Raw genomic sequence first — 14,813 nt, forward strand, 5'->3', positions numbered from 1 at the left:
TGTGAATCTCTCGTTAAGCTATTGATCGATTCTCTTCCAGACAAGTTAACTAGGAACGAGATCTTCACTCAACTGGACTCATCGGTCAATGCTGCTTTTGATTGCTTGGAATCTCGACGCCACTTTAGTCAAGCCGAAGGTTTTTAGAATCTAGCATTACCATTCAAGAGATTATTCGCCAGAATGCCAAGTTGAAAGATGATGTTCATGCTGGAGAGGTCTTAGCCGAGAAACTTCGCAGCAAGAATCAAGAGCTTAGAGGTATGCCCTTTTGCTTCTCAATTGTTTTGTGATTTTGCCCTTTTTCGTTCCTCCTTTGAGTTTTGTCATATGTATCTCTTTGCATGTATTTTACCTTCTTTTTCTTTGCTCGCACGAATATAAAGATTTAAACCAAAGGCAAGTCATGGAAAGATTTGAGTATCATCATTCTGTTGAGGACGCTTATGCGGAGAATAAAGAATTGCCACATCAATTAAATCAATTGATTAATAACCACTCGTACTTTCTTGATCAAATTGATAATTTGAGAAATGAGAACCATGGCCTTAGTACCCAGAATGACTTCCTGAATCCCCAAGTATCCAAACTTTGTGGGTTGTTGTATAGTGTTGACTTAAGGAATCAAACTCTATTAGAGTAAAATCGCACCCTTACAGAGGAAAAACAAACCTTCTTGAGCGAGAAGGCGAATTTTACTCAGTAAAATCTTGCTCTTCGGCGAACCTGTACTGAGAAAGAGTATTCCCTTCATGTTCTACGAAACCAATATGACAGAGATGTGAAGAAATTGTCCTTGGAGAATGAGAAGATTGTCAATAGCAAGATAAAGATGATTGTAGAAAGGAATAAGCTTCGCGAACGACACACTCGATTGATAAGTTCGCATGACATTTTAAATAAGGAAAACGCCTCTCTCGCTCAAGATGAGAAGAAAATTCGCTCCCGTCTTGAAGGCATGCTAGGTGATGATTTTGATAAACATTTGGAGAGTATGAAAAATAGTGGTCTCGCCTTGTCTCAATAATTCTTTTCTCAGATGGAAGGTAGTCACATCAAGCTGACTGCCTCACTTAATATTCTTAGCTTCCCTTGAATATTGTAGGCCTCGTGCGATTTCATTATCTCTGAGCTGGTTTTGGTCTTCTTTGTGTTTGTAGTTTCTGAGAAATCCAACCAATTTATTATTCAGAACTTAAGGTCTGATTTGGCCAAAGCTCACAAGGATCTTAAGAAACTCTCCTTCACACTTTCAGCTTCGCGTAATAGGGCGGAACGAAGATGCATATACCTTGAGCATATGATTAAGATTTACGTCAAGAACGCTCAAAAGGATGTCGCGCGCGAATCTCACCTCAAGGCTAAAGCTTTTGGGGATGAAATATGCATTGCCAACTTGCTTCCTCTAGAAGAAGTGAAACCTCTTGATATTTCTGATAATGAGGCCATTCCCGAACCTGATAGCGATTATGATTACGATAGCTGCGACGAAAAAATCCTTCTTCTTGGAGAGCAGCCCAAGGATGATGAATCTGGTAATGATCTTCCTAATGCATAAAACTCTGAAGAAATTCCCTTTATTGAAGTTCAAGCTATTCCTCACGTTGAAGTTCCTGCAAAGACCTCTGTTCCAAGTACCACTCCCGCTACTGAGGCTGACACTGAAGTTGTTGGCTCGCATGATGAAGTTCCTCAGAACGACCCTTAATTTCTTTTTGTCTTTGTCTTTTCTTGGATTTCTTTTTATCTGTTTTTTGCTTCACATTAAAAGAAAAACAAATTTGTTTTTATGCAAAGTTATTTTCTAGATATGCGAATAATACTTTCTTTTTGTACTTCCCATACTTGCCTCTGTTACTAGCATGCTAGATAATAATTTTTTCATGAAACATTTGTTAAAAAAGAAAAGTTCATTTAAGAAAGATAAGTTATATGTGATTACAAAACATAGCTTACGCGAGTATAAAACAAGGTTTATAAATACAAAACCAGTGTGTATGCGAATTCATGCACTGTGTTAATCATGCGAATATAGTCCAATTAAGGAATAAAATGTTTTTATGCGAATAGGAATCTTCAAAAGATAAAATCACATGTGCATTTACTTAGGTCTCTTGGTGTTTGTTAGTTAGGTCTTATTGAGCCTCCCTAAGTAGAGGTCTTAATCAGCCTCTCCTGTTAATAATACTTATTTTTTCCTTAGGATATTATTTTTTCGATGCGATAGAGTCGCAGGACATCTTTACGTTTTCGTGTATTGACCCATTGACCCTATCTTATCATCTTTCGTATTATTGCCTCTGCAAGATATATGAATTTGCGTCAATATGACAAGTATAGTTACCCCCATGAGTAAAAGCCTTGTGATATTAACGTCTTTGACACAATCCAGCTTCCTAGTGGAGGGTGTCGTCCTTATCTTCCCCCTGATTTCCCTTTCAAAGAAGCGTACCCCTACCGGGTTGGGGTGGTCTCTTCCCATCCAGTGATGCAACAACCAGTTATTTTCGCGGCCTCGTATCCCTCAGCCTATGTGGCTTATGGTTATGAGACCGCACCCTAGATGGGGTTTCTTGAGGACCGAGTTTATCATAGCCAGGACTTACCAAGGGCGGCGAGGTACGCTCCAGACGCCCCCGACACCCTTGTCTCAACCGTATACCGCGGCGCCCTGGTCGAGTTTTACACTCCATAATAGAGAACTTAGTACCTTAGTCTTTCGACCAAGGAGTCTCTATCGGATAGGCTTTTATTTCGCCCCACTTTCCATGACTCAGGTCCCAGGAATGGTATAGCTTTCACCTGAGCCATGCATTACTAGATTTTTCCCAACTATGACGCGTGTTAAGGCTTATTTATATTGCCTCTTGCACAAGTGCGAACTAGGGTGCACACCACAATCAGATACCTAGCCTCCCTAATTAGAGGTTTTATATTTTATTTCCCCCTATTGGGGTCTTACTCATGAGGTCTTATTGTTGCCTCTTTCTTCTGATTGTGTATTTTTATGGATCATTATTGAGAATACTTTCTTTCTATTCATATCTTTGTGTGTACATTATGAATTTGCTTTTTCTTCTCTCGCATACATCAATCTACCGAATATCCTATGGATAATAATTTTTAAGGTACATGTTATTCCACGGATGATCAAGTTTTCGCCCAACGTTCTTTACATCCTTGTCCATTAACTCGTACGCTCCAGTCCCCACAATTCGCTTGATTACATAAGGTCCATCCTATTTCTTCTCCAGTTTTCCATCTCCTTCTTTTTGATAAGATGGTATTTCTCTTAATACCAGCTCGCCTGGTTGAAATTCCTTTAGATTGACACGTTTGTTGTATTCTCTCTCCAGTCTTTTGTGATAATTTTCCATGTGCTACAGGGAAATTTCTCTATTTTCCTACAAGTCATCTAATTTTTCCAGTATCAAGTTGGTATTTAGATTCTTCTCCCAAGCCTCTTTCTTCGTTGTTGGTATGAAGACTTCAGTTGGTAATACAACTTCCACCCCATATGTTAAACAAAATGGTGACATGCCTGTTGCTTCTCTTCGTGTTGTTCGATATGCCTATAAGACATTGTGGATCTGCTCGCACCATCCTTTATTATGACCTTCCAACTTCTTCTTCAGTGTATTCACAAGCGTTTTATTTGTTTCCTCTTCCTGTCCATTACCCTGTGGGTATAATGGAGTTGATTTTCCAATCTTGATTTTGAAGGCATTTAACAACATTTCTATGTTCTCACCCTCGAACTGTTTTCCATTATCAGACACTAGTTGCATAGGGATTCCAAATCTGCAGATGATATTCTCAAATATGAAGGTTAGGATGTCCTTATCGCGTATATGCTGAACCGCTTTCGCCTCTGACCATTTTGTGAAATAATCTGTTGCAATAATCAGATACCTTCTTTGGACTGACCCTGGTATGAATGGTCTCTGTCTAAGCCCCATCTTGCAAACAACCAGACACTGGTTGATGAACTTAAGTTCGCTCCCGGTGCATGTATTCTGTTCCCATGTCTTTGAGATTATTTACATTGCCTAGATACTTCTTTCGCGTCCTCATGCATGTAAGGCCAATAATATCCTTGCATCCTTGTTGTGTACGCCAATGACTTTCCCCCGCTATAGTTTCCTGCATCCCCAGAGTGTATTGCCTTTAGAATTTCCATTCCTTCTTTTCGTGTCAAGCATCTGAGAGAGGGCCCGAGGAATGATCTTTGATAAAGTACTCCATCTCTTAACTCGTAGTTTGTCACACGAATTTTTATCTTATGTACTTCTAACCCGTTCCTTGGTATTTCTCCCTTCTCCAAGTATGAATGAAGTTGTGATCTCCAATCCTCTTCGTCATTATTCTTTTCTCCTTCTTCATCTTCTATCATCATTACATCCACCTCCTATTCTTTTTTGATTGACGGTAAACAGAGTGTCGTGATATTTAAATATCGGGCGGTGGGATCCACCAGCATTGATGCGAGGAATGCCAGAGCGTCTGCGAATCTATTATCTTTCTTGCAAATGTACCTCAATTCTATATTATTTATTTTTGCTGACAGTTCTTCTGCGAGTAGCTTGTACTTCTGTAACGATGGTTCATTCGCATTATATATCCCCATTATTTGGAGGATTACCAACTGTGAGTCACTAGTTATTCTGACGTCGTCTAGTTCCATTTCAACTGCCAATCGCAATGCATATATTATGCCTTCATACTCTGTTTCGTTATTGGTGGATGCGAATTCCAGTCTAAATGAATATGCGATTTTCGCTCCTAGTAGTGAGATGATCACTATCCCTATGACATTTCCTTCTCCATGTACAGATCCATCTCTAGTATTTCCCACCTTTTTGAATTTCTCTCCCTTAACAGATTTTGAGGATTTCCTTGGTCTTCGTCCACCTCCATCATCTCTTATACACTCTCATCTTCTTCCAGTGGGAACTCTTCCAAGAAATACGCAATGACTTGGACTTTGGTGAGGATAATATCTCATATTTGATGTCAAAGTACCCCACTTGTGCATTCCATCTTTTTATTCTTCCAGATCTTTTCGAGTTCTTCATTACAGACTCAATTGGTATTTTTGTAAGAACTCTGATCTTATGAGCTTGAAAATACGTGCGAAGCTTTTGAGATGCGTACATCAGTGCGAGGATTAGCTTTTCGATCTTCGCATAATTTTTCTCTGCTGCATTGTAGGTTTTGCTGATGTAATAAATTAGTTTTTCGACTCCTCTATATAAGCGAAGTAGCAAGGCACTTAATGCATGCGGTTTCGAAGCCAAGTATAATAGTAATTCCTCCCCTGGTTCAGCTTTCTGCAAAATAGAGACATTCATTAAGTAATATTTTATGCTTTGCAACGCCTTCTCACATTCTGCTGTCCATTCGAATTCGGCTCCCTTCTTTAGAATGTTGAAAAAAAATCTTACATTTATCTGATGAGCGCGAGGTAAATCGTCCTAACGAAGCTAACAATCCATTCAACTTCTGTATATCCTTTGATGTCGCTGGTGTTGGCATCTCACGAACTGCTTGCATCTTCTCTGGATATACCTGTATTCCTTTCTCCGATACAATGTATCCTAGGAATTTCCCTGACGCCACTCTAAAGATACACTTTGCAGGATTTATCTTCATTTTGTATTGCCGCATTTGCTCGAATATTTCTTCCAAATGGTCTACATGATATTCAGACTCCTTGCTCTTTACTAGCATGTCATCAACATACACTTACAGGGTCTTATGGATCCAATTAGCGAATATCTTTTCCACCATTCGTTGATACGTAGCACCTGCATTTTTTAAACCAAAGGGCATTCTGGTGTAACAGTATAATCCGTGCGAACAAAGCTGTGTGTTCTTGGTCCTCTTCTGCCATGGGTATTTGATTGTAGCCTTTATACCCGTCCAATAATGATATCCTTTTATTTCATGAGGCAGCTTCTACCATTTGTGGTATATCTGGTAAAGGAAAGTTATCTTTTGGACAAGCTTTGTTTAGGTCGCTGAAGTCGAAGCAGATCCTTATCCCATTGTTCTTTTTTGGCACCACCACCATGTGTGCTATCCATTCTGGATACTTAGTTGGTCGTATTATTCCTGCATCTAGCATTTTCTGCAGCTCGGCTTCTATCTGCGGGTGGTAGGTTTTTGCTATGTTCCTTATTCTATGCTTGAATGTCCGTACATCCTTCCTGACATCTAACCTATGACATGCAACATCAGGATCTATACCTGGCATTTCATCCATATCCCATGCGAAGACATCGCTATATTTTTTTAGAAGTTGAATTGTTTTTTCTTCTTCTTCTGCCCTCATTCCAGTTCATATCCTTATAATCTTGGGCTCCTCTTCCTATGTTGACCTCCTTAGTTGGCTCAGCTGCGATAAAGTTCGCTTTTGGTTCACCTAGTGGGGATGGCTCTTTGATCTCTTTCAAAGGTGCTCCTTCTTTATCTGGGATTTCGCTTGGTATACCTCGACCTTCTTTTGCTCGCACCAATACCCTGTGTTCTTCTTTTTTCTTTAACTGCTTCGCCTTTCTCCACCTATCCTTTCGTTTTTTTGCTCTTCCTTCATAGTTCTTAACATCTATCTGGTTACAGGATTTCGCTCTTTTTGTGTCTCCTGCAATTTCTCCTATTCCGCTCGGCATCGGGAAACGTATGCACTGATGTAAGGTTGATGCTACGCCTTTTATACCATGCAACCACGGTCTTCTCAAGAGCATGTTGTACGGTGAATCCACATCTACTACGCACAATGTTACCTGCATATTTATAATTACCTCCCCTTTTGGCTTTGTTATTGCTTTGTTGGAACCATGGACGTTGTATGCAGATGGCTTTAAGTATGCATCGTCATATCCCATGTTCTTGAACGTGCGATAAAATAAGATGTCAGCTGAGCTCCTGGTATCTATCAAAGTTCCTTCGATCACCCATTCCTCTAAAGCTTTCGCATCTTTATCCTTCTCCATCTTTCGCGCGGGTATAGTTACTACCAACGGATCTGTTCATACCCAGCTTCCTTGTGGTATATCGTCTGCTTCGAACATGATCTTCTGTTTTTGCCATTCGTGTAAGGGCGACATCTTCTCGACATTCGATATCTCCCTTCCTTCATAATCACGCTTGTGGATCTGCCCTGTAAGTCCTGCATACACATAGTTGTATGTTTTGTTTTTCGCCTCAATTCGTTCTCCTTTTATCTACAGACAACCTTGATTAGCTTTTTCCTGAAATAAGATTAGCTTTTCCAAATATCTCTTAGGAAAATCTGTTAAGTCTGTGCCTCGAAAGAAAACTTATAATCCTTAGTATTGTTCCATAGATTCAAAATCGGCAAATGCTCAAGAATAAACTTATGAACTTTTATGTTTTGCAAACCGAAACTCAGCGAAAACAATCATAAATCTTTCACAAAAACAAGAATATAAGAAGTTTTCGAAAAATCAACTTAAAATTTTCACAAACAGGTATAATCGCATTCCCGAGCTGTATTCTAACGCCAAAATGTAGTAGCAGAAAATCCTACTACTACTACACCCCTTAGATAATCTATACAACAAACTAGAAATCATCATGAAGAACACTTAGAAGGATTTTATTAGGTTTAGAAATCAATACAAAGAAGTAAAGTAAAACCCTTAACTTGGGGAGCAAACAACTTTCTCTCTCTTAAAGTTCTATCTCTACTCTCAAAAAGATATCTCCCTCAACACAGTGGTAGTTGGTCCTATACATAAGAGTTTTACATAGTGGAGGACAACTAATAAATCCCCTATTTTCGGATCTTACGTGCGACGTCTTCGCACGTTTATGTTGGATCTTCTCGCATTAACCCCTTAACTTCGTACAACCTTCACACTTTACTCCTGACTTCATGATGTCATTGGTTCCGTCACCTGGGATATGTTACGTGCGAGTACGTTTGCCCCCTTATGATAGTATCCCTTCGCATGATACCTACGGGTGCGATATTTAACCCCTACAAACAAATATCACCACCACCAAAAAAGTATGAGCTGCAGCAACCTAGGCTCCAGTTCTCATAGCACTACCTTCAGGCTCTCCATTCTTTCAGGCTTTCATGTAGAGATGCTATTTGAAATTTATCAGCAACCTCTCCACCTCGCCCATCTAGTGTGTTTCGCATCTCTATTGGCATCAGCATAATTAAACTTACAGTAAGTTGCACGTTCTTGTGAGTGGTCGCCAAACTTATTCTCCTGGTCCACCCAATTTCGTTCATCATGCCATCCTTTTGCTAAATTTTCCTCTGTTGGGACATGGGGAGATGACTTCTGCCATAAAAAACAACACCTTTATATGTCCAGTAGGCAGAGGAAAGTTATACAGGTCAAGGAAAGTGCTATGGTCGCCGGTTGGTGGGATAACAGTTAATGAGAGTTTAAACAGTCTGGGCAAGTTTGCATTTTCTAGAAAGATGCATTTTGAAGAGAGTGATCGAGACAATTGTTCAGTTTCTACAATGCAGAGAAAACCAAAAGATGGTGAAAGTAGTGTTAGCGCAGGGGACAATCCAGGTCAACCCTTTGAGGAAGGGCGACATAACATAAAAGGCAGTTTTTGTGAAGGTGCAGAATTTGAAGACGTCGGAGGCTTCAGTATTTGGAGAACACAAGCCTCGCTGTATAAACAGATTTGGGCTAAATATGGTCACATCCCTTCGACTAAAGTTATGCCAATCTCATGTTATTCTGGCCTAGTTATGGTGGTCAAAGACTTGATGAGTTCTGTCATGGATATGCACCAAAGCCGCTTTTTGGACTTGTCTATTGAAATGATCGAGGCTTGGGAGGAGAAGATAAAGATGGCCGAGAAACTTGAATTTAACATCAGCTGGCTTCGAGAACGATTTGAGACTGTCAAAAAAGGTGTTTGTGGGATGCAGAAATTTAAGACTGAGTTGCTAGAGCATGGTCAACCTTTGCGTGCTGCGAAATCAAAGATGAAGGCCATAGGGGATGAGATGAAGAAGGCAGAGGCTCAACTGAATGCAGCAAAGAATTATGTGCGGGAGAAAGTCTCTGGATTACTGTCAGAATCAGATATGGTCCATATGGAAATGTATCTGGAAAAGGGAGAAAATCTACTGTTTGATGGAATGTTTTGAATTTAGAATTACCAAGGTGCTAATGGTTTTGAAGGTGTTAAATGTTTGCAAGTCCATATACATCTCGGTTGTTGGGTTACTGACGGAGTATGCAACTAGCACTGATTTTATCTATCAAGTGAAGATCATTCGGTCCAATATCGGAATAGTAGACCTGGATTGATGATTTAAATATATGCATGATTCTACATTGCTGTAATTGTGGTAGTTAGTTATGTCCAATGTATTTCTTCCTTTTATTATTTTAGTTTCTTTGGGACATCATTTATAGCGTTGATGATATCTTTACCCTATCAATGATCTACTATGTGAAACATAAACTTCTCCTCAGTTTTTCTATTCCAAAATGGAGAAATTTATCTGTGGTTCCCTTTCACGTCTTCTGTTTTCTCATTGCCCGCCTCAAACGGGATATCGACGTTTAAGCTTCAACGTTTGGGCACATATGGTGTTCATTCATATCCCCATTCATTGTTGGAGTAGATGGTATCACATCTGATCCATTAGTAATTAACCTTTTGACGTGCCATAGTAAATCCATTTTCTTGGGAAAAAATGAAAGAGTACATCAGGACCCTTGAAGAGTTGATGGGAGTGTTTAAATGAGATCATAGTTGATGAGAGTTGAATTATCGAGGCAAGTACTCTACTCTCGATTAAATTAGAAACATTTTCAAATTTTGAAGATTCAATACAAAATCATTCCCGATGGCCGATACAAAGGAAGGGTTAGTACTAAGAGGCATAAGATCCGATTTCCCACCCTCCCACCCAGGTACAACCCGCTGGATGCACTCTCTATAGCTTCTTTCCAGCTGGAAGGGGCATGTAGAAAAAACTTATAAATACCCTTTTGATATGTGTATCACTATGTGTAAGTTTTAGTATAAATTTGTACTGGTATCTTTTTTTCCTTCTTTGCAGAAAAATGCTAACTCAAGTGTCTTCGTCTTCCGGATTCATGTGGACGATTGATGACTTTTCAACTTTGGACGCTCAAGAGGGATTTTACTCCGATGTTTTCTTGGCTGGTGGTTTCGAATGGTACGCGTTATTCACAAATAACTTGGGTCAAAACCCTAGTTTTTTTTTTTTTTTTGCTAATCTTTTTTTCTGCTGATATTTGTACTATAGGAAAGCACAGATTTATCCGAAGGGATATAAGAAAGTATATGATCACTTGTCAGTGTTCCTTGTCCCTGCTGACTCTACCAAATTTCCATTGGATGAACTTGAGTGCTGCTTTGCCATTACTACGTCAAACAAATAGCATTAACACAGTGAGAATAGGTATCGAATATTTGTGCTCTTTTTGTTTGCTGGTGAATATAATCAATCGCTGCGGAACTTAAGTTGTTTTTTTTTGTTTTGTATTTGACAGAATTCAAGCACAGTTTCACTGAAAAAACTTGTAGCGGTTGGGGTGGACTATCAGCCTTGCGTCTTAATGAACTCCATGACTCTAGCAAGGGATATATCGTGAATGATAGTTGTGTCATTAAATTAGAGGTTTCTTGTACTGTGAACAAGAACTCGATGCAAATCAAACCAAAAGATGGTATAAGTAGTGTAGACGTACTGGAGCATCACGGTAAACCCTTGGAGGAAGGTCGACATAACGTCAAAGGTGGTTTTCGTGAGGGTCTGGAATATGAAGACGTTGGAGGCTTCAGTATTTCGAAAACACAAGCCTCTTTGTATAAACAGATATGGGCTAAGTATGGCCATATCCCTTCGACCAAAGTTATACCGATTTCATCTTATTCAGTCCTAGTTACAGTGGTCAAAGACTTGATGAGTTGTGTCATTGATATGAACCAGTGCCGTTTTGTAGAGTTGTCAACTGACATGATTGAGATTTGGGAGGGGAAGATAAAGATGGCTGAGAAACTTGAATTTAACATCAGCTGGCTTCGAGAACGATTTGAGGCAGTGAAGAAAGGTGTTTGTGGTTTTCTTGTGGAGAGAGATTTGAATACCAAAGAGGCGTATCCTGTCACTGATCATTTGGCCGGTATTATGCCATGGGAGAAGAGTGATTATGACGCTCTAGCAGCTTTCATATGTAGAAATGATTTAGCTGTCAACTCTCAAGGTATGGTGTTTACAAAAACGTACCCTCGAGAAGAACCAGACATGCACCGAACACTTCTTTTCTGGTCGCATGAGGTGGTAGACATGCGGCTCTTTGGTCTATTTGCAGTTACGCTTCCATTCCGACAAGTTCATTATATGGAAACCGAATGGGTTGCTTTTGTAGAATCTAGTCCTAGAGAAAAAGAAATAACTACATATCTGGATGCAACTCTCACTGAAATCAAAAACCAGTTGATCACTGAAATAGACAATGAAGGTGTACGTCTAGATAATATAATTTCCAGCCTCGAAAATGAGAAACATGAGTTGATCGCTGAAAGAGAAAAAGAAGGGGCTGAGAAACATTTTCTAGAAAACGAAAATTCCAGCCTCAAAAAGGAAAAAGAGGCTTGGACCACCGAAAGAGAAAGGTTAACGAAAGCTTTAGAGGATCTTTTAAGTGGAAGACAATAGTTATGTCAAGGAAAATTCACCGCTTTATCTTTGATTATTTTTCCTTGTATTTGCGTGTGATCTTTACTTATTGCCGATTGTAAAGAGGCCTTATATAAGATCACTCCAATCTAATCTACTTCACCTACGTTAAGCTTTTTTTATTTCTGATTCAGTTTTTGGTTTTCTCAGAAACTCCTAGGGGCAGACCCTGTTTTACTAAGGGCGTCCATAATTCAGCTCTGCGCCTTGTTTATTTGTATCTGATTCACGATCTAATTTTGAGTTGCCATTCGACTAAACCCAATTCATATATTAGATCGTTTATTTTTTAAGTTGTTTGATGTCTGATTCGAGGTTTGATTCGGCTCAAACACCTGACCCAAAATTATTTGAGTTTGTATTATTTTGTACCTCATAAACTGGTCACACATTCTACTAAAATTCGATTAAAATACAAAAAATTCTGATGTTAGGGGTGGATTTTGTTTTTCCAAGGTCGGCTATATTTCAGCTGTAGTTACACCTTGTTTGTTTGCATCTGATTCACAATCCGATTTTGACTTGACGTCCAACTCAATCTGACTCAAATATCAGATCGTTTGTTTTCTCAATTTTCCGATATCCGGTTTGAAATCTGATTCAACTCAGACATCTAACCGGATACTTTTGAGTCAGGTACCAATGTATCTCCTAAACAGGCCCCACTTCTTACCGAGTCTGATTCGATATGAAAATTTCTTATAATTATACCATCTAATAATTTTGAGCCACGTGTAGTAGTGAGTCCAATTCCGACAGTAGTCTGTTATGCCAGAAAAAAAAAAAAAAAGCAGCAGCAGCATGTTAGATGCTTAAACCTTAGCGGTTACTATTTTGAGTCATGTTAGTAGCACGTGCTTTGGACTTTAGTAAAAGTAGATAGAAAGGTTGACTTCGCTATCATTTGTGGATCAGAAGGAAATGAAATGAGCTAAATCTTCCTCTTATCTTTCTAGTATCGCTTGATTCTCTTGATCGCTCATGCCTTCATCTTCGTCTTGATTCTTTCCTTTTCTTTTTTTTCCTAATCTAATCTCTATTCTTAGAGATCTAATAAAGCTGTCTACTAGGAATTATGTTAACTCAGGTGTATGCATCTTCGAGATTTATGTGGAAGATCGACAACGTTTCAAAATTAGACATTCTTGACGGATTAGACTCTGATGTTTTTGTCGTCGGTGGCAGAACATGGTAATGAATTTCTCTCAAAAAATCACTTCAATTTTTGGCTGCAGGCTCTCATCATCTTCTTTTTTTTTTACTATAGGAAAGCACAGATTTATCCCACAGACTCATTATTGGTGTCCCTTGTCCCTGCTGATGCTGACTCCACCGTGTTTCCGGAGGATGCAGTTAAGTTCAGTGTTACCATTAATAGTCAGACAAATGGCCGTCACACAATGAAATCTGGTATTTGCATTTTTTTACCCTCTTTAGCACCAACTAGAGGGCGTTTTCTTGATTATAACTGGAAATCAATATTCAAAAAATTTAGCTTCTGCATTTCCATTTTCTATTGCATCTAGACATTTGTGTGTATAAATGGGTTATTGAATTGGGGAACTTCACTTTCTAATTTTCTTGTATTTTGCAGAATTGGAAAATGCTTTCGCTGAACAATCTTATTCGGGTTATGGTTCATCACTGGCCTTCCCTTTTAGTGAACTACATGACTCTAGTAAAGGATATATCGTGAACGATAGTTGCATCATCGAATTTGAGGTTTCGTGCAGTGTGAACAAGGAATCGATGGGTAGTGATAATGAAAAGAGTGACCCAGACAGTGGTTCAGAGTCAGTGTCTAATTTGCAAACAGATCCTAGTACTAGTAGTAGTGGTGTGCATTCAGGTCAACCCTTCAGCAAAGGTGTGTTTTTTTTGTGAAGCTGGGGAATATGTAGACAATGGAGGCTTTGGTTTCGGTATTTTGAATACACAAGCCTCGTTATACAACCGATTTGAGCTAAATGTGGTCCAAAGTTAGGCGTTTCTCGTGTGATTCTGTCCCAGTTATGGTTGTCAGAGACTTGATCAGTTCTGTAATTGATATGCACCAATGCGACTTGTCTACTGAAATGATTGAGGTTTGGGAAAAGAAGATAAAGATGGCTGAGAAATTTGAATTTAACATCAGCTGGTTTCGAGAACGATTTGAGAGTGTGAAAAGAGGTGTTTGTGGGATGCGGACTGCTGGAACTTTGTCAGCCTCATTGCGTGCTGCAAAATCTAAGTTGAACAAGGGAGGATGAGTTGAAGGAGGCAGATGCTCAATTGATTGCAGCAAAGAATTATGTGCGAGATGATGCATCTGGGTTACTCTCAGAATTTGATATGAAAATACATCTCAAAAATGGGCGAAATGATGGAATATTTTGAAATTTGAGTTTAACTTGTTCAAATGTTTGCGAGTCCATAAATCTTTCTATCTCAGTAATGTAATTGTTTAGTTATTCTCATGCTACAAAATATTGGACATTCAAATGTAATCACACAAGTGATTCTCCCAATCGGCTTCACCTACACTATTAAGCTTTTTATTTCTGATCTAGTTTTGAGTTTCTCTTAATGAAACACTGAAGAACAATAAGGTGATCAATGACTCACTCAACTGAGTCAGCTCACCATTCTAAATTGAGATTTGAGAGATGCGCCTAAAGAAGAAGAAAAGATGGTTGTTCGGCGCCAAGTCCACCTGGCTTTGTCATCTCATCATTCTGAGTTGAGAAACGTGATGTGCCTACGCATAGAAGAACAAGAGTTCAAAAAGACTGTTCAACCGAATCAGCTCACCAGGCTGAGCGGTTTGGGACACAGCGACCCACAGCGATTTGGAACTTTCTCTTTTGCATGGGCTTTTGAAAGGGTTGGACAAATTGCCCTCCCATATTTTTGGATGTCCAGCTTTATATAAAGGATAGATAGGGTTTCTCAAAAGTAAGTTTTTCCTGTGAATATTGCCAAATTCAGCAAGTTTTGTTATTTACTAGTATTTCATGGTTTTGTTATGTGAAACCATTAGATATGATTTAGGGATTTTAAAGTGTATCTACATGCAGCCTCCTCAAAAACGTCTTATTCCGAATTCTGT

The 14,813-nt window shown here is 39.1% G+C and overlaps 1 protein-coding gene across 1 annotated transcript; it reads left to right on the top strand.

The window, feature by feature from the left end:
- The first annotated feature begins 12,645 nt into the window (after positions 1–12,645).
- LOC113287102 (ubiquitin carboxyl-terminal hydrolase 12-like) lies at positions 12,646–14,181 on the top strand. Its single transcript, XM_026535775.1, has 3 exons — positions 12,646–12,916; positions 12,993–13,135; positions 13,320–14,181. The coding sequence occupies exons 1-3, from the start codon at positions 12,801–12,803 to the stop codon at positions 13,607–13,609; spliced, it is 549 nt and encodes a 182-aa protein (XP_026391560.1). The 5' UTR covers positions 12,646–12,800; the 3' UTR covers positions 13,610–14,181.
- Positions 14,182–14,813: the final 632 nt, after the last annotated feature.

Source organism: Papaver somniferum, chromosome 6, assembly GCF_003573695.1.
Source record: "Papaver somniferum cultivar HN1 chromosome 6, ASM357369v1, whole genome shotgun sequence".
NCBI classification, from domain to species: Eukaryota; Viridiplantae; Streptophyta; class Magnoliopsida; order Ranunculales; family Papaveraceae; genus Papaver; species Papaver somniferum.

Excerpts from the sequence above, each read along its gene's own strand:
- LOC113287102 (XM_026535775.1), top strand. The coding sequence starts at position 12,801 with ATGTTAACTCAGGTGTATGCATCTTCGAGATTTATGTGGAAGATCGAC. Across the intron at positions 12,917-12,992 it reads GTCGTCGGTGGCAGAACATG|GAAAGCACAGATTTATCCCA; the intron begins GTAATGAATTTC and ends TTTTTACTATAG. Across the intron at positions 13,136-13,319 it reads CCGTCACACAATGAAATCTG|AATTGGAAAATGCTTTCGCT; the intron begins GTATTTGCATTT and ends TGTATTTTGCAG.